Source organism: Tachypleus tridentatus, chromosome 13 (assembly GCF_004210375.1).
Source record: "Tachypleus tridentatus isolate NWPU-2018 chromosome 13, ASM421037v1, whole genome shotgun sequence".
NCBI lineage: Eukaryota > Metazoa > Arthropoda > Merostomata > Xiphosura > Limulidae > Tachypleus > Tachypleus tridentatus.
The window spans coordinates 35,365,343-35,385,311 of NC_134837.1; the positions used below are offsets into that span (position 1 = coordinate 35,365,343).

Genomic DNA, 19,969 nt, shown 5'->3' on the forward strand with positions numbered 1-19,969 from the left:
TAGAGAAGTTAGGCCCGGAATGGTCAGATGGTTAAGGCACTCGACTCGTAATCCGAGGGTCGTAGGTTCGAAACCCCGTCTCATCAAACATGCTCGCCCTTTCAGCCGTGGGGGCGTTATAATGTGACGGTCAATACCACTATTTGTTGGTAAAAGAGTAATCCAAGAGATGGCGGTGAGTGGTGATGACTAGTCGCCTTCCCTCTAGTCTTACACTGCTAAATTAAGAACGGCTAGTGCAAATAGCCTTCGTGTTGCTCTGCGCGGAATTCAAAACAAACCAAATCAATCGTAGAGATACAAAAGTTTTCGCAGAAAATCTAACTTAATATTAAAGTCGCGAGATACTATCTTTATGGAGAAGCTAAATTATTATTTTGTCACGAGATAGTCTCCGTAGAAAACTAATGTCAATGTTGAATTGCGAGATACATTCTTAATAAAAAAAAACTAAATTACTGTTACGTCTTGAGATATAACCTTCGTAAAAAGACTCATCAATATTAAGTTACTTTAAGTCACAAAACAACCCCTCTGAAAGACTAAACTTGTCATAGTTAACAACATAAGTTATCGTAGGAAAGTTAAATCGGTGTTAACTCAACTTATAACTTTTATACAGAAAGACTAAATTACTATTATGAAAAGATGTGCGTTCTTCCTCTGAAGGTTACACTTGAATTACGTCACAAAATACTTTCTAGACAGAAAAACTAATTCTTTGCTAAGTTATGGTAAAAACCCAAATTAGTGTTAAGTCAGAATATGATTGTTTTTTTACAGAAATAGGACGTTAGTTTTAAGATACGATATACAATATTCATGGAAAGCAGTGCGATATAAGGCTACAGGTGGGGAACATGTTTAAAGAATCTCTTATATGCAAACTATTATATGCATACACACACACACATATATATATAAGGTTAAAACCTTTGGGAAAAATTAGAATATATACGAAACATCTCATTGTTGCACGTTTTACACTTCTGTGAGAGTGACATAATTTATAACTAAACATGATTTAGATTACTGCCTCTATATTTTACAATTTTTAAGCAATCAAAAGGCAGTAATATTAAGATATTGACTCTTCACTGACGTAGACTCTTAAGACTTTATTTCTGATTTCTTAGGCTGGTGATTAAAACTTTAATAAATTAAAAAAGTGTAAGATGGGGAAATTCTTATTAGTAAAACAAACTTAGGTAGTCAAACGTTATGTTTAATCACTGTTCCTGCTTCTAGAATATTCTATACCCTGATGGTTTTTGAAGACTGCATTTGCTTCAAATATTAGAGAAAAAAACAACAACACACACACACACATATATATATATATATCAAAGAGAGGCTGCGGCAATATATTCGAGCACTTCAAAATCTAAAGGAAGAAAACAAGTACTTTATGAGTCATAACGTTATTGAGAAAAACTGCACACTTTTATGGATTTTTTTATTAATGTAATTTTATATCTGAAATGGAAATCTGAGATAGTCCAAACAATTTTTTTTTACCAGAAAAGCATAGGGAATATATTTTTTAAAGGGATAAAAGTAAAAAAAAATATTTTGGACGAATTTGCTCTTCATTAGTTTATAGTTTCATTTCTTTTATAAATTCTGGTTTCAGAAAAATTGCTGACAATGGTTCTCCTTCTTTTTTCATTCTGTTATTTTTTGTCTTCTTTTATCTTTTTCAGAAATTTCAATAACGGGCTTTAAAAGGAGAAAAATTAGCATTTCGTTTATATTAAATCAATTTGTAAGTGAAAGGAAAGAAGCAAATTCGGAAAATTCGTATATAACATTACTGTTTGAGGGGTTTAAATGCATTATCTGATGACATAATACCAAGTTTCAGCTCTTTGTCTAATTTGAGTTAACATAACTGTAGAGTTTTATGTGAATCAAGCATCACTGTACTTTCTAACTCTTCGAATATTTTACAAATTGTTCACAAGAGATATAAAAATATACTTCGAACAAATATATTTTTTAAGTATGCAGAACCTTATTTCTTAAATACGTTAACTTTAAGAGCCAGAAAATGTACAGAGTTGCGACTAAATGTCAACACCAGATGGGGTAAGTTGATTAATTATCTTGTTTGTACAATCTTTATAAGCTTATTAATATAATATTTATCTATATGTGCATTTTATTCCCCTAGATGGGGTAAGATAATTAATTATGTCTCGTTTGTACAATGCTCATAAATATAGTCTCATTAATATAGTATATTGCTTAAAATGTGTATTTTATTCACTTAATCTATAAACTGAATCTTTCTTCTATTAAAAAATAAAACGTGAGAGCTACATGTTTTCATAAAATTACTGTGAAGTACATCAGAGGCTAAACAGACATTGACAAAGCATGTTTATTAAGTGTAGTCAACGCAAGCAATTACATTTCTCTCACGTGCAGATTGTTCTATCTTAATGAATATATAATGCAGCATAAGCCTGAAATAGCTTCAACATACTGTGTAGAACTGCGAACATAAGCCAAAGCTCACAGTAAATAATTCAGCTTTGGATAGTTTTACACGTTCTCTGAAGTATCATTTAGTATCAAAATAGAAATAGTTAACAGCGAGTTAACAATACAACTATAAAGACAAATTACACGAATTTGTTTAATTACAGGTGTTATAAGCGTATGATAGTTTTGACAATAAAACCTAACGTTTTATAAACTTTATAAGTTTACCTTCATAATACGTAATACTCACATATATTTCTAGGTTTGGCGTATCTAGATCACTCCACTATTAATCCCCAAATAGTGGCGTTTTGCGATATATGTCCGCCAACTGTATGTACACTGTAGACTGTTTCGGCGTTTTTATTGGATTGTTTACGACAGTAACTTAGAAGTTGCCTTTTAAAGCTGCTGGACCGATATTAAGAAAACACCCTTTGACGATGTTCCACATTATTGTGACTTTTATTTTGTCTTGAGAAAGTTTAAACTCAATTTTCATCCAGAACAATTTTATTTATTTTCTAACTTTAGTGACAACAGTTTGGTTGAATGGTCTTCAAGTTGTCTTTATTCGACAGTAAGGAGAAAAACTTTGAACAAATCAGGTCCAGTGTTTGTTAACAGCAGTGGCAAGCAGGTTCCTTACAGTCCTGTTAAATTATTTATGTATACGTGAGTGTGTAGTCCATCAGTATCTTTCGTAACAAGTATTGTTACTTCAGTTTTCACTGACCATCACAATCACTACCGCCTTTATCACCTGTCAGCTTTAGTTCTAAGAACCCTCTAGTGGTTCAACGATAAATCTGACAGCTTAGAACGCTAAAAATAGAGCTTCGATACTATTGGTAGGCACAACACAAATAGGTCATTGTATAGCTTTGTGCTTAAAATAACATACAAAACTAAACAAAATAATAATTCGATCTTCTCAATATTTTGGTGTTAGCTCTTTCTTACGAACTCATTTCTTATAAAAACTTATAAAGTAAATGCAACTAAAAGAGCTCAAGGTTATTGCAGCATTTTGTACTGCCAATAACTATTTCCACGTTTTTTGTTACTGCCAATAACTATTTCCACGTTTTTGTTATTGCAGCATTTTGTACTGCCAATAACTATTTCCACGTTTTTTGTTATTGCAGCATTTTGTACTGCCAATAACTATTTCCACGTTTTCTGTTATTGCAGCATTTTGTACTGCCAATAACTATTTCCACGTTTTTTGTTATGTGCATACCTAAACTGTTTTTTTTTCTTAAGACTTGATGCATAAGAGAGGACAGATGTTTAATATAGAAAACGGATAGTGTCTGCATCTTAACTCAATCGTGCAACATCCATCAAGCTCTGGTATTCTAATTTTACAAAGATATTAGCTAATCAGTTCGATCTTGCCGACGAACGATCGAAAGAATGGTGGGTAGAAAAGAAAAAATGCCATGCTTTAAAAGGAAAAGAAAACAGTTATTTCCACAAAGAAAACATTTACATTACTGTGAAAAAGTGCCAGAACAAAGTCAAAACTTAGATTTCAGATCACTTGCGAAGAACAATGTAAGGTAAATTACAGGTGAAGCATCAAAATGTTTTTAATCTTCATATATAGTAGAATAGAAACTCAGTGAAAGTGTTTGTCTTCACTAAACAGTTAATATTTATTGTGTCCCTCTTTTGCTTTAATAATTGCAGACAGTCTTTCAGGCATCGTTGCAACATATTAATCAAAGTATTCTTTGGTATGTTACTTTAGATGTCTCTAATACAATTCCATAAAGTTTCTTCGGGAGTAACTTTTGATTTGTTAAGTTTTTGATCTATCACATTCCAGATCTGTTCAGTTGGGTTGAGATCGGGGCTCTGTGAAGGCCAATGAATCATTTAAATGACTCCAGCAGCTTCTTCCTTAGCTACACCCTTGTGCAAATTAATTGAAACAAATGGTCATTTTACAATATTTTCAGCATGGCGGCCGGTGTAGGCTCGCTGGACCCGCTGATTTCCTTTAATAGTCATTTTTTTCACACAGACGGCGTCATTAGCTGTGTTTTGCAGTAAGGTCAATCTATATTTGGGATATATGACAAAATTTTGAGGAATATTACGTCATTCGAAATTGCGTTAGAAGGGCAAGGAGACCAGTCAAAAAACAACTTCTTACCAACTCAATGAAGAAAAAACGGTATCAATGGGGTTTGAAATACAAGAACTGGATGCAAAAACAATGGAGGAAGGTGTTATTCAATGACGAGACTCATTTCTTCGTACAGGGTAAAAGAAATCTGCATATTCGCATATCTCCAGGTGAGAAACTTCGAGAATCTCACATCAATCAGTTTGTAAGACATCCCTTGAAGAAGATGTTTTGGGGCTTTTTCAGCTACTATGGCTACGGAGGCTTACATATCGTAGAAGGTATGATGCGAGGACCACAGTACATCGAAGTTTTACAGAGAAGAGTCGTTCCAGAATTGAAAAAGAGATTTCCAGATGGATCTGGCATTTTTCATCAATATCTGGCTTCGTGCCATACATCGAAACTTGTGAAGAATTTTATGACTACAACGCAAATAAAAGTACTGGAATGGCCTGGAAACTCTGCGGACTTAAATCAAATTGAAAATCTTTGGGCGATTTGTAAAGAAACACTTCGGGGGAAAAAACTGCACTACGGAAGATAAGCTAATTGAGGCCATAATTGAGGTGTTGTACCGTGATCCAAAAATTAGTAAAGATTGCATTCAACTCATGGACTCGATGCCAAAGCGGATTAATGATCTTCTGAAAAATAAAGGCGGTCATATCGTGTATTAATTTGTGAGTAATTTATGGATTCAAAGAAATAAAATGCAAAAAATTGAAAAAATTGTAATTTTCCATCTTGTTTCAATTAATTTGCACAAGGGTGTAAGTAATTTCTGCACAAATAGTACACAAGTCACTGGGTACACCATGATGGATCTGTATCTGATGGTAATCGCGCTGGTCCATTATTTCATCTATTTTGAAAAGATCTCATATCATCTCAGCAGAAAAACACCCTTAAGACATCACACTGCCTCCTCCATGCTTTAGGGTAGGTGTATTGGCGTAAGCATCTTTCACGTGACATACAACTTACGCCTTGAACCAAATAGCCGTCCATAACACTCTTTCCTAATCATCAGCAGTCCAGTTTTTGTACATTTTAGCAAATTTTTGTCTCTTTGAAATATATGGAAATCAAAGTAAAGGTTTCCTCTTGCTATACCACCAAATATTCCATTCTCACTGAGTCTTTTTGATACTGTAGATTTGGAAACTTTCCTGTCATTTATCTCATGCTTGAGATCAGTGGCAGTTTTCCTTCTGTTCCAAAGGTTACATAAATGATGATCCTTAACATCAGTATCATTGAGTTTAGGTGTTCTGCCTCTTACTTTCATATTTTTAAATTTACCTGTCTTGGTCTCACGATCTAGGGTGTACTTGACATTGTTTGGAAAGCATTTCAAGTCTGCAGCAATGTGTCATGGAGTCCAATCAGCATCATGTAGAGTCCAATCAATGTCATGTAGAGTTTAATCAGTATCACAGAAAGTTTTATGTGAACTCTCTGCACTACCAATAATTTTCTACGCTTTTTGGGACGTGGCATGACAACGAAACTTAATACATAGCATTAAATACTGTTTTTTTTTCAAGGTTTATTTGTGGAGTGCTGTTACATTGATTTTTTCAAGCATTTCTGGTACCATATGCTAGCTCCTTTCGATATAGTTGAGACACCTCGTGGGGTACCATGACAATTATCTCAGACCCTAAATTTTATCAGTACGTTCATTCAAGCAGAACCATGATGATACACCCTTGGTACAAGTATATAGAAATTCTAAAAAATGATATGTATTTTCACCCTGGCTCATTCAGTTGTCAATAGAGATCAGTGAAAACATTACCACAGTGTAAAAATTTACATTATTTAATGGCATGGCATAATTAGCCCAATATAATGGAAACAATGTGGAAATATTCTCTTGTTCTAACCATTTTGTACAGTATAGTGTGTAGCATTGGCTTCCTTTTTTTTTAAGTGTACCCTTGACTTTGAAAGTGTAGTATGCATACATACAATGAGTTTTCTACCTTCTTATTGCAATGTACACATTTTCAAAACCTTCATTGATTCTAAATATATGTAAAGTAAGCATATCAGATGGTCCGCAACACAATTAAATTAACTTTGTTTTGAAGACTGGTGGTCCTCTTCTGTCTTCTATGTAAGATATATTGCCTTTACGTTGCCCTTTGTGCAAGAACGTCTGTAGAACCAGAGTCTTTCATTTGTAGGGTACATAATATCTCGGCCTTCCTCTTTGTTAAATGAGAGAGACCAGTCAAGTTGTATCGCTAGTTCTCATATGTAATCCAACATTTTCTGTTAAGTGAAAAACTTTAGACTTAAACTGCATCATACATGATCTCAAGTGAGTTGGTTGACAGGAAGACGTGTTAGTAGACTTCACGTGTCCTAAATTAAGTATGCATATTGTAATTTTGTTCTTCATTTGAGTGAATATTGTTACAGGCTGTTCATTTCTTTGCTTGAACGTAGGTGATTAAGCTAAACTTATATTTACTTTATAATTTATCCTGTCGATCCTCCAGTTATAAAGAAGGCTTACCTAATGCTTTGTTCTTCGAGGAATACTTTAAAAGTCACCGCAAAAATTAGACATTTATCTTGTTGTGTGATAGTCATTAAGTTACATTTTCGAGCCGTAACAAAAACTCTCATTAGTCCATTGATGTACATGGCAAAAATGTTACGTAATAAAAATTTAAATCACAGGCGTTAGGTAATGGTACTTCGTGTAACACTGCAGATGACTGTCACCTCTTTGTACTAGTTTTGTTTTCTGTACTATGATATTTTAAAGACTGTAAAATGATACCAAGTTAATGACAGGCTGTATCAGTTCTCACGATTAAGGACTAAGAATTTCAAATAAAATTCAACCCTATAATAAGTATAATTAATTGAATATATTGTTATAATGTTTAGAAAGTATTGTTGTATCATTTTGGAATCCTCTTTGTTAACGATATCTTCGGCCATAAACCAAATAGTATCTCTTCAGGTTCGGTAAACTTAAGAGATTTGGGTTTTGTTAACGGTGCAAAATTATCTACAGAAGAGTAATAGTAATAAATTAAAAATAATTATAAACATTGTTAATCAAAGTAACAACACAGAAATAATATGGTGTACCTTACTTATGAAACACACAAACACGAGATGTTAGTTCCTGAAACTGTCATAAAGTTAGAGTTCGTTAAATAGTTTATACCTGCATATAAGTAAACTTTCCACAATCCTTCCAAAATGTCTTGTGATCAATAGAAAAATATTAAACGACTTCGATAGTGTTCTATTGTCATTAGTATAAGTTTATCATAAACTCTCTTAAAAATTTATATATATTTATAGATTTAATAGCAGATAGCTCAATCTGTTCTTTTTGGTGTGTTTGTTTGTGATTAGAAAAGGTTAAGACAGTAATTATTTTTTCGGTCTTGTATTTCATGTAACTTTCATAATATTCAATTTTTTTTTATTTTAGTTTCAGATATTGCATTGATCCATATCGGGAAACTTACAATGGATTTGTACCTTGTTTGTTTTACTTTTTCTAAATGTTGCTAGTTTAATTACTGACAAAGTACCTTCAGCAAAACAATGTTCTAGTGTTGTTCTATATATATATCTATATATTAACACTGACATTCAACAGTCAAGTAAAATATATTGAAAGCAAGGATTGCGTTAAAAACAGCAAATTCAAACCTATGACTAACGATATTTTCTAAAAAACAAAAATGAGCCCAAACACAAATCCACAAACGCTGTACAAATTAAAAGGATTCTCCAACTAGAGGCAATAATATGGGATATAAAATGCATAGATAACATTAAGTGCAAATATAAGGATCAATTTGTTTAAATTATTGTGTGTTTATGTTGTAGTTTACGTTTTTTCTTCATAACTGAAAGTGAAGTAAACTTAATAGAACTTTTCAGCTTTAGTGATAACTTGTGTCACATAAGGTCTAAAGACCAATTGGGAACGACTGACAACCTGCAGGGTAGCCAGCCACCAGTGCCAGACGCACCAAGGACTTTGCCCGATTCCATGAATCACATATGAAGATATATTGCCACATTTTACACATGAAAGCGCAGAACGTTCTAGAAAATCCCAACTCGAACACTGAGCCCTCCGACCCTAAAACCCAGAACTGTAACCAGTAGTTCATACCTGGCCCATGATTAAAGAAAACTGAGTTAACTGGACCTGGAATAAAATTTTAAATATAAACAGTGGGTTTCATTATTATGTGCAACATTGACTTGATTTAACATTGTACCATAATATTATTAATAACACCTGAGAGACAAGATATGATTTATCAATGAATTTCAACATTTTCGTTGCATATGGCTTGAAACCACATATTACTGCTTGTAAAAAAACCCACAAAAACTTACTAAACATATATAAGTGATAATCTACAATAACATTAAACAATAAATTTATAAACAGCAAACCAATTACTTCGCAAAATTTCAATGCTTTTCAATGGCATATTTTACTTCGTTTATGAATGGTGTCCATGTGAAACATAAATAGCTAATTTTACATACCAACTACATCCAAGTATCCAATTTGACTTTTCATGGGGACAGTGTTGATCTGACACATGTAGAGACCTCGATCAGATTCCTGTGCGTTTTTAATATGAAGGATCCACTTCTTATGGTCGGTATAACTCAGGTTAACTCTGTAGTTTCTCGTGATGACATTGTGGTGAATTGTCAAAATAGTTTTGCTCTCAACCCTCAACCATGCAACCTATTGAAAAGCAATACATAGTATTGGTTTGAAAGTTTACAAAAAAATTACAAAAAGTAAGTGTTCTATGTTATCTCTGAGGCTCAGTTTTGTGTTGTCGATTTTTAGTGAAGAATGAATGTAAATATTTATAATTGAATCAACTGCTTTAGGTAGGTGTGTATTATTTAGATAGGTGTGTATTATTTTTAAGTTTATGGGCCGGAGTTTAAATTATATTATCAAAATAAGCACAGAAAACTTAATTTTTTTTCTCTTAGAACACCACAAAAGATTTAGGGAGAGGAGTGTAATATTGATAAACACGAAGTCATTGTGGTGACAGTTAAAAGAAAAGAGAAGACCACAATTCTAGTACAAGCTATGTTCTATTAGACTGTACGGACACACGAATGTGTCAAATCTAAATTCCTGTACGTCTGTTTTGACAGATATAATACGAATATGTCGAAATTAATATTCCTGTTCATACATTTCTATGGAATATAATTTGTTCTAAAAATGTGTTTTTTTTAACAACAATAGTCAGCTCTTGACGCCCAGAGAAAGCTATTTTATTGTGAATTGTCATGTGAGAAAGATCAAACAATCTGGCCAGAAGTTTGCGCAGTATGCAAATTGTGCCGACAACTAAGAGTTATATAACTCTTACGTAATAAAGAGCAGATGGAGCATTGTTAAGAGCCATAGTTCCATAAAGTGGTATCACAGGGCTTGTTGCTTGAGAATGCATAGTATGATGAGGTCATCAGAGGAGATAAATCACGAGCGAACCGACAAATTAGAAATGTAGATCAACAAGTCTCAAACATGTCATCAACTTTATAACAACATTCTATGTCTTAAAATTAGTGTTTTCTCTAAATTGCATTGTGTTCTTTTTGCAGATATTAGTTCTAAAACGTTTTTAATCTCTGTGACAAGTATAGTTACTCTTTATCAGTAAAACGTATATCAAATGTGCTATTTTAACCTGTAGTTCTAATCATTATGGTGTCCTTTATAGTTTTACTTTTATATATATTTAATTGCCTTGGATACATTTTACAAAGGTGAATATTATTTTAACAGCCGGACAGAGTCACTATACTTCCATAGGACTGCATACCGATGTGAACTTGTCTTGACTTATGTTTATAGTATTCATTTATATATATTTTTGTACTATATACTTTTTTACTATCAAATCATATGTGTATTACTAGTGCTTAATAGGATTTCTAAATAAAGAAACATTCAATGATGATATTAGCTCGAATCACTTTAGTAAATAGTCCTGATACTTATTTTACGGTGACGTATTCTATTTACTGAGGCACATGGTAGAACAAATATATACCCTAGATATAATTACACTGAGATGTAAATCAGTGAGTTATAAACTAAAATGTTTGTAGTCTCCGTAAATAGTATATTAATATATCTGATTCTTGAAGTTTTGTTAATAAGTGTTTCAATATATGTTATACTCATTAAGTGTGTGATTTTACTTACATATATTACTTAGAGCATATTGAAGTATTATGAATCATGAATATTATATACCAAATATAAATGGGGACTTGTACTGGTTATTCAAACATTGTTAGAAACAATGGTTTTTAAACGATCCTCAAAACAAATATTCAGGGAGTGTAATTTATCATAAAAGACCCTACTAGATACATAATTACCTGAGATTTCATATTTAGTCTAAATTGAGTAGAACTGAACTAATATTTATACGTGAATTATCAAAGCAAGATGAGTGTAAGCTATATTTCTGAGTATCTGGAGACTAACCCGAGCTGAACCAAATGCTTTATGTTATCAACAGTTTAATTGTATTGAAATATATATGTAAAAACAGCTCGTTTGGGTTGAGAAAAATTTTTATGTGAACCTGACGATGACCGAAGAAGGTCGAAACGTTGTTCGCTCTTCTATGTAAAATATTTTCTCAACCCAAACGAGCCGTTTTACATATATATTCTCTACAATGGGTTTTCTCGACATCACCGATTAGTTTAATTGTATTGTATACTGAAATTAAATTTTTTTGTTGTAAATCATAATACACTTAGTGAAATACAAGAATTATAAACTCACTTTGTTTATAAACTGTATTAAATTCTTACATAATGAACTGAAAGAACAAGTTTAGAAAAATGGCAGGAAAGTTAATTTAAATAATACAATAATTATATGGTAACTCAGATGTACATACTGAAGTTGATTGACCAGACAAAACTTGAGAAATAGAATAACATGAACACACATTAATTTTTGTATCTTTATGTAAAGTGAAAGAATCAGTAAAATATGTTTACTGACTTGCAAATTCAATGACATATGAAAGCTCAAGAAATTGCGATGTGTCATTAGTCTGTATTGTTTGAAGATTGTTCAGACCATTTACGTTCAATGTTAAAGACCTTCGGGTAGAAACAGAGAGAAAGCTTATATGCTTTTAGTCTTCAAGAAACAAGATGTCCACAAAGGTTTGTAAAAATAGCTAGAGAAAGACAAGATTGTAATTTCCTACAGTAGGAAGTCCTTTAAAACCTAACTTTTAACAAAACACGTCAATTTATAAAAACAAACATGAAATTATTGTGTATTATTTAGAGATTTAAATAAGTGTTTTCAGGATGAATAAATGTTATATAATATATTGATTATAGAAATGAATAAGCAATAAGTGCTTTACACATTAAATACCAGAAAATGCAAAAATTACGTCAGACAAATTAAACATAAAAGCAAAACTATAATTTGATACATTAAATGTATACTAAATCAAAACTTAAATAATAAAAACACAATTGGCTATGCTAACTGCAGCGATTCATAAAATGATACATTAAATGTAATAAAAGTTTTCAAGTGTGTGTTAAATGTGATAATATCCAATCTGCATACAGTCCTGTAAAATACATTAACACTATCCGCCTACAGAAACAAAATTCTCCTTCGCAAAACTTGTTTCAACTTATGTTTATATAAAACTTGTGTAGCAATTAAATATATGAATGAAAATTGTACACATAAGTTCAGACAAGCTAAAATGTTTATACTGTCCTATATTATCAGAATTCGCCTTTGTAAAACGTACGTACATAAGGCAATTAATTATGTAAAAGGAAACTTATAACATTAACCATAATGACAAAAACTAGAGATTAAAATAATTTATTTAATACACGTTTTACTTATAAAGCGAAACCATAATGGTAACAGAGATTAAAAACTTTTCAGGACTGATAATTGTAAAGAGAACCTTATGCAAGTTACACAGAATCTGAGGTTTAAGACTGTGAAGTTGATGACGTGTTGAGACACGTTGATCTACATCACCATTTAGTGGTTGCTCACGTATTATCTCCACTGACATCCAACATCGCCCACCAGTGGCACAACGGCATATCTGTGAACTCACACTGTTAAAATCCGAGTTTCAATACCCGTGGTGGGCAAAGCACAGATAGCCCATTGTATAGCTTTGTGCTTAATTCTAAAAATAAATCCGACGTCTACTCTTGGAACTGTGGCTCAGAGCAACGCGCTCTCTGGTCCTTTGCATATTACATAACAGTTGTTGATATCCTTTGTAAAGTATATAACAGTTATGTAACCATCGGGGTTTTGGCATAATTTGCACATAACATAAATAGTTACGTAACACTGAAACGATATTATTTGATTTCTACTCACATGACAAACCCCGCTGAGAGGGCATTCTTCAGGCGTTGCTATAAATCTAAGAACTTCGTAATAAATACAACTATGCATGTGCTTGTTTAATATACATAGGGTGATTCGTAATGATTTTCATTAATTTTCTTCAAGTACCAACAATTACATTGTACAGAACAGCATTTTATTATGATACCTTAAAAATTAAAAACTTCTAGGAGCAAGTTAAAAACATATAATAGTCTTCAAAAATGTATATAGATATATACACATGTAGCACAGAATAACAGAAATCTTTTAATAGTTTACTTAAAACTTCTAGTTTGTTAAGTAATACTATAGAATTCAAAGAACTTATGGGAAACTTATCATTACAATTCTAGATACTTCTGAAACCAAACTACGGTTTTCTAAAACAAGAGAGCATCAGTGGACTCATGATTTAATTTCTTCTACAAACAAAATAAAATTAGTATTTTAAATGCTTTTGTTTGAAGGCCATGCAATTAAAAAAAAAACCGGTGAAAAACTAAACTATTTATGTGTTAATGCATATAATTAATTTATTTTAGGATTAGTGATAGCAATAGACGTCGAAACATATTTTATTTCAATATAGCAAATGACCAAACACGCAATCAATACGTCTCTTGATAATAATAAAAAAAGTGCATCTAGGATATTTTAAAATAACCAAGTTATTCGATCGAATTGTTTTTTTCTTAAACTCTTATTTTCAATGGAACATTCAATGTGCAGTGAAGTGTAAATTAATTTCGAGAGCTTAGCATGAAAGATTCGCACAGCCCGTATCATTCATTGTACAACTATTTATGTGCGATCCACGAAGATTCGCAACATAGGAAACCAATTTCCTTGGATGACGTCAGCAACGTATCAGTATAGACGAACACTATTACGAAACGTTCACATTCCAATCAGTCTTTCGTCTTCTTTAAATCTTGCCACCTCTTCTATTCTCGGTTTTTGACAGTCTTTGGAACGTCCTACTACTTTAGACAAGATTAAAAAAGTTGGTCAAAACTGAATAGTCTCTCAAAGATAGTCAAAAGAACGTGCTCCCCCTACTGGAATAAAATATATCACTGGTTGAAATCTGCCGATAATGAAACTGGCTGAATAAACAAGAGAACCTTTCCAGGAAAAAGAGATGAAGGAAAGAAAAAGAGAGAGTGAAAAGGAAGGAAAGAATTACAAAAAGAGACTTCATATCGGGGAACAAAATGCGGACAATCCACTGAGAGGAAAGGCTTCAGTAACCATTGATGGTGTTTCGACTGTCTCTAAGAAAAATTCTTCTTTTATCCAAAGCACTTCCAAGTTTGTTTAACAGAATTATTGCTCTCTTTCCACTTCCACTGCAACACCTAGAACAGCTGAGAAGCAAAGTAAATAGTGTGTTTTCTTATTGAATATCTCAAACTTACTATTGTATTGATCCCAATCTAGAACGTAAGTATAGTAAGCTGATCCGTAGATCGAAAGAATTGAGCTGAAATACGAGGCTTTGTTTTAGTAAGCCTTAGTAAGTCAAACATGATAGTTACAATGAAGTATATTTTATTGAGCTTATGGATGTGTTAACTTGAAACATCGTGAGATAAATGGCACGTGATGTTATATTCCTTAGAAGCCAAGAAAATTAAACATACAAACAAAACATTATATTTTATTAAAATAATACCGGGGCTTTCATATCTAAAATAACTAAAACGTCATTTTTAATTGCTCAAGTCTTGAATCTTAATTTTAAATCACGTTTCTTTCATCTTTGTATGTATTTAGTATTATCATTCGAGAATCTTGAATAAACTTCTGATGATGTTAATACAAATTTGACTTAAGTTTTCGGGTTAGTTTCCCGTTTATCCTTCAAAGAAACATTAAACTTTGGGTTGGATCAAACCAATAAATTTTTCCAGTTTCTAAAACTAAAAATAGCAGTAAAGCAATATTTTAAATCAAATGCTAATACTTTTATTTTTCAGGAATACTGTTATAATATATATACATAAAGACGCTTTTACAAAAAAAACGTCTTTACGACGAGTTTCAAATACATAGATAATTATCCTTTCTTGTTTAACCTCACCAGATTATGTTTTATTATCTTTAATTTAAATGAATTTCAAAAAGGAAATATTTTGTATACATTCGTGTTATTAAGACATTACATCCTGAAATCCACACAACACAATTAACACAACTACTACAGAAATTAGAGAGTTTTTTTAATTTAAAATAAGTGTTAGCTCTGTATAAGAATAAAAACAAACAAGACGTATTTGAACGTTCCAGGTTTAATTTAGTCCTACTTAAAATGTTGAACAGTTCTATTAATAATAAAACAAATAAAGTTAATTCAGTTTTTAAAATTACCTACAAATAAACACTCGCTTAGTTTCAAGTCAGTTGTCATTGTAGAACTGGCTTTAATCGTAATAAAGTTTGAAGTAGTTAGTTTAATATTTGGTAAAAGTCACATGACATGCCCCAATAAGATTGATAATACTTTAATTCGCACCTTTCTTTACTAAGTTAATACGAGTTTCCAGTAAGAAGAGTATACCTGGTACTCTATCACTTGTACATTGTTATCGAAGTGGTTTTACATATAATATCAGAGCACATCAGGCCAGCTGGGTCAACGTAAACAAAATTTCAATTGAAGCAGTATTGAGATTACTCATTTATGAGAGGTCAATTTTTTATTTAAAATGCCTAGAGTGTATTTTTTGTCTTATACGCGGTTCATCTAAATAGTGTTTCAACTAAGATCCAGTCACCTGATCTGTTTTTGTTCCAGCGAATTTTCTTGTTGCCAGCGGCGTAATATGGAATTCTATTATTCACTCTTCTTACTGAAATCTATATTGGATCAGAAAACACAGAAGTAGCTAAAATCATTATCAGCTTTACTGTGATTTAAAATCGCATTAATTATCAAACTAACAGATAATTCGTTCACAGTTTAGACATTTTACTGTGAAAGTAAAACTTGATAACGGATCATGCATCACCAGTTTGTGTTCTACTTTATCGGAAAGTGAGCTGGCACTCTCTAGATAGGAATGGCGGACATCCGTAAAACAAAACAAAAAAACAATACAAAAGTAATTTAGGTTTTCTTATTTATAAGTCGTCAGAAGCTAGATATGAAAAGCTACCTGGTATAATCACTCTATCGACTGTGTATATGCCGCTTTCCAGCTATCCAAAGCGTCCCAAAGTCAAAAACCGGCGAATAACGTAAAACTAAGATTTCTTATTTCTTTTATTACCATCTTTCTTTAACAGACCTAGCACCTACCTACTTATAATCATTTAACAGAGCAAAACAGTATTCACGACCTTTGACCACCTGTTTTGTTGTTATTATACGTGAAATTTTAAAAAGAAAAATTATTCTGGTGTAAGAAAAATCTGGAGTTCCATTAAAAATGTCAAGTACGTGGAGAAAAAGGAATTAAAAATAATAGATGAAAATAAAACGACCATAACAGCTTTTGTACATCACACAGTTGTTGTCTTCAGAAAACCAACCATTATATTATGTATAAAATAAAGAAACAAAATCAGATTGATTCACATACAAGTTGTTAGAAACTAGTTATGAAGAGTTACTTGAAATAGTCTCAAAGTCAAAAATCGGCGAATAGCCAAAAACCTAGATTTTTTTATTTTCTGGAAACCAGTAATGTACGGATTTTATTTGCCCTATAAAGTCCAGACGGCTCAATCTTATATGTGATCATGAGCCGGATTAAGCGATCTCTTCACTTCCATCCATGTGTTATTTGGTTCCTTTTTTAAGTTCAGTAGCGAACTCTACATTTTTTTTATTTAGCGATATTTCTTTCCTAATGCTTGCAGCTAGAAACTTGATAATGTACCATATGTTGCATGTGTAGAGTTCTAATTTATAGGTAAAATATTGATAACGTATCATTTTTTTACCAGTTTGTACGTTCCTACACTTTCTTCACCATGAGGAATCAGACCCTTGGTTTTAGTGTTGTAAGTTTCTAACTTTAATGCTCACTGACCGAAGAATGAAATTGATGTTATGATTCAGTGGTTCAGGTATTAGACACTCGAAATCTCTAAAAATAGTAGTGTTTAATGATGTCCTGGAAGGCAAGTAATATTTCTTTTAATAAGTATGTTTTTTATAGCAAAACCACATCGGGCTATCTGCTGTATTCACCAAGGAGAATCAAAACCTTAATTTTAGCTTATTAACATCCATTTATCTAATTAAAACAAGACTTTTAATAAAATTGGTGTAATTGTTTTACGTACTTTATGTAAAACTATTATGTATTTCAGTTCGACAGGCCCGGCGTCGCTAAGTGGTTAAAGCTGAGGGTCGCAATTTCGAATCCCTGTTGCACCTAACATGCTCGCCCTTTCAGCCCTGGGGGCATTATAATGTAACAGTCAATACCACTTTTCGTTGGTAAAAGAGTTGTCCAAGAGGCGGCATTGGATGGTAATGACTAGCTGTCTTCCTTTTAGTCTTACATTGCTAAATTACAGTCATGTGAAAAAGTTAGGACACCTTATGAAAGCCTATGTATTTTTGTAACATTTTTGGATATAGATATTTATTTTCAATTTCAATAATACTGAGACATTACAGGAATATAGCTAAACAATTAAAACTGAAAAAAGATTTTCATGATCTTCTGTAAATGTAATTCTACAAAATGTATATTCTAACTGAGGAAAAAGTTAGGACACCCTATCCCCTAATAGCTAGTGTTACCCCCTTTGGCTGAAATAGCTGGACGCTTCTTGTAGCCATCTACCAGTCTCTGACATTGGTCTGAAGAAAGTTTGCCCCACTTCTCAATGCAGAATTCTTTCAGCTGTGAGATGTTTGAGGTGGTTTCTTGCACGTACAGCTCGTTTCAAGTCACTTCACAGCATCTCAATGGAATTAAGATCTGGGCTTTGATTTGGCCATTCCAGGACTCCCCATTTCTTAGTTTTCAGCCAGTCCTTGGTGGATTTACTGGTATATTTTGGGTCATTGTCATGTTGCAGGGTCCAGTTCCGCCTCAGCTTTAATTTTCTTACAGATGGTCTTCCATGATCCTCAAGCACCCTTTGATACACAGTAGAATTCATGGTGGATTCTATGATTGTGAGCTGTCCAGGTCCTGAGCAGCTTCCACCTCCATGCTTCACAGTTGGTATGAGGTTCTTTTCCTGGAATGCTGTATTTGGTTTACGCTAAACATGTCCTCTGTTCTTGTGTTCAAATAATTCAATTTTGGACTCATCTGTCCAAAGAACATTAATCCAGAAGTCCTGGTCTTTGTCTACATTCTCTCTGGCAAACTTCAGTCTGACCTTGATGTTTCTCTTAGAGAGCAAAGGTTTCCTCCTTGCACACCTCTCATGCAAGTTAAACTTGTGCAGTTTCTTTCTGATTGTAGAGGCATGCACTTTCACATCAACAGTAGCCAGAGTCTGCTGTAGGTCCCGTGATGACATGTTAGGGTGTTTGGAGACCTCTTTTAGCATCTTGCGGTCTGCTCTCGGGGTGAACTTGCTTGGACGACCAGACCTGGGTATGTTGGCAGTTGTTTTGAAAGCCCTCCACTTGTCGACTATTTTCTGGACAGTGAAATGGCTGATTTCAAAATCTTTTAAGATATTTTTAAATCCCTTACCAGACTCATAAGCTGCTATAATTTTCTTTCTGAAGGCTTCAGACAGCTCTTTTGCTCTCACCATGGTACTCACTTTCACTTCAACAGTCAGGAGCACACCAAACTAAATGTCTGAGGTTTAAATAGGGCAAGCCTCATTCAAAATGCTGAGTAACGATCTTCTAATCATGTGCACCTGGTGTGATACACCTGTGCGTGAGTTGAGCCATTATAAGTGGGAATAAATGTGGGGTGTCCTAACTTTTTCCTCAGTTAGAATATGCATTTTGGTAGAATTACATTTACAGAAGATCTTGAAAAGTCTTTTCTTCAGTTTTAATTGTTTAGTTATATTCCTATAATCTCTCAGTATTGTTAAAATTGAGATTAAATATCTATATATCCAAAAATGTTACAAAAATACACAGGCTTTCATAGGGTGTCCTCACTTTTTTACATGACTGTAGATACGGCTAGCTCAGATAGCCCTCGTGTAGCTTTGCTCGAAATTTCAAAACAAACAAACAATCTTACTAAACTTCTCGTCGCACGAAAAACGGGTTAATTAGACGAAAGTAACAAACAAATGACAACAGAAAGTATAAATGGTCAAATAATTTCCAAATATATACATTTGTTATCTAGGCCAAAAATATACTAAAGCTGGGTAAGGCTTGTGAAGAGAACACTAAAAACAAGTATAAAAAAGAAAGACAACATCTGGTTGGAAAGTAGATGTGACGTATCAATATCTCTGTTTCCATAGAAATCTAAGGGTACTCTTATTCTGAGGCTAAAGTAAAGTACGTGACGGACGTAATTAATAACGTTACCCGGTAAAAACCCAAGTTTTCCACGGTGCAGGGAATGGCTGCGTCATGTCCAACGGTGACTGTCACATTCGGAATTGGATCCATGAAATCGGGTGATAGATCCCTATCTGAAAAGAAAAATAGAAGTGGTAAGATTGTATGAAGCGAAATGTTATCTTTCTTAGAAGGTGGAATCATAATACTGGAATCGTAAAGAACTTCCAGAAAAAAACGTAATGTATTTGAGAATAGGATGTTACATAATATTTTTAAGCATATAGCAAGATATTTTTTGGTAAAACCGGCAATGTTTGATATAAACTAAAAATATTTGGAAAAATGAGAAAATATGTAAGTCTTTGATTTATTTCGAGAAAATAGGAGCGACTTGAAGGTTTGCTTGTTTATATGTTCTTTT

The 19,969-nt window shown here is 32.8% G+C and overlaps 1 protein-coding gene across 3 annotated transcripts in view; it reads right to left on the reverse strand.

Moving 5' to 3' along the window:
* The window catches only part of LOC143239408 (lachesin-like), a 70,431-nt gene extending 50,756 nt beyond the window's left edge, over nt 1–19,675 (reverse strand). For all 3 annotated transcript variants that reach the window (XM_076480437.1, XM_076480436.1, XM_076480435.1), the window contains exons 1-2: nt 19,573–19,675; nt 9,176–9,383 (exon numbers count right to left, since the gene is read on the reverse strand). In XM_076480437.1, the coding sequence (XP_076336552.1) occupies nt 9,176–9,383; nt 19,573–19,656 (292 nt within the window). In that variant the 5' untranslated portion in view covers nt 19,657–19,675. The remainder of the gene's footprint in view (nt 1–9,175; nt 9,384–19,572) is intronic.
* Between the last annotated feature and the right edge of the window lie 294 nt (nt 19,676–19,969).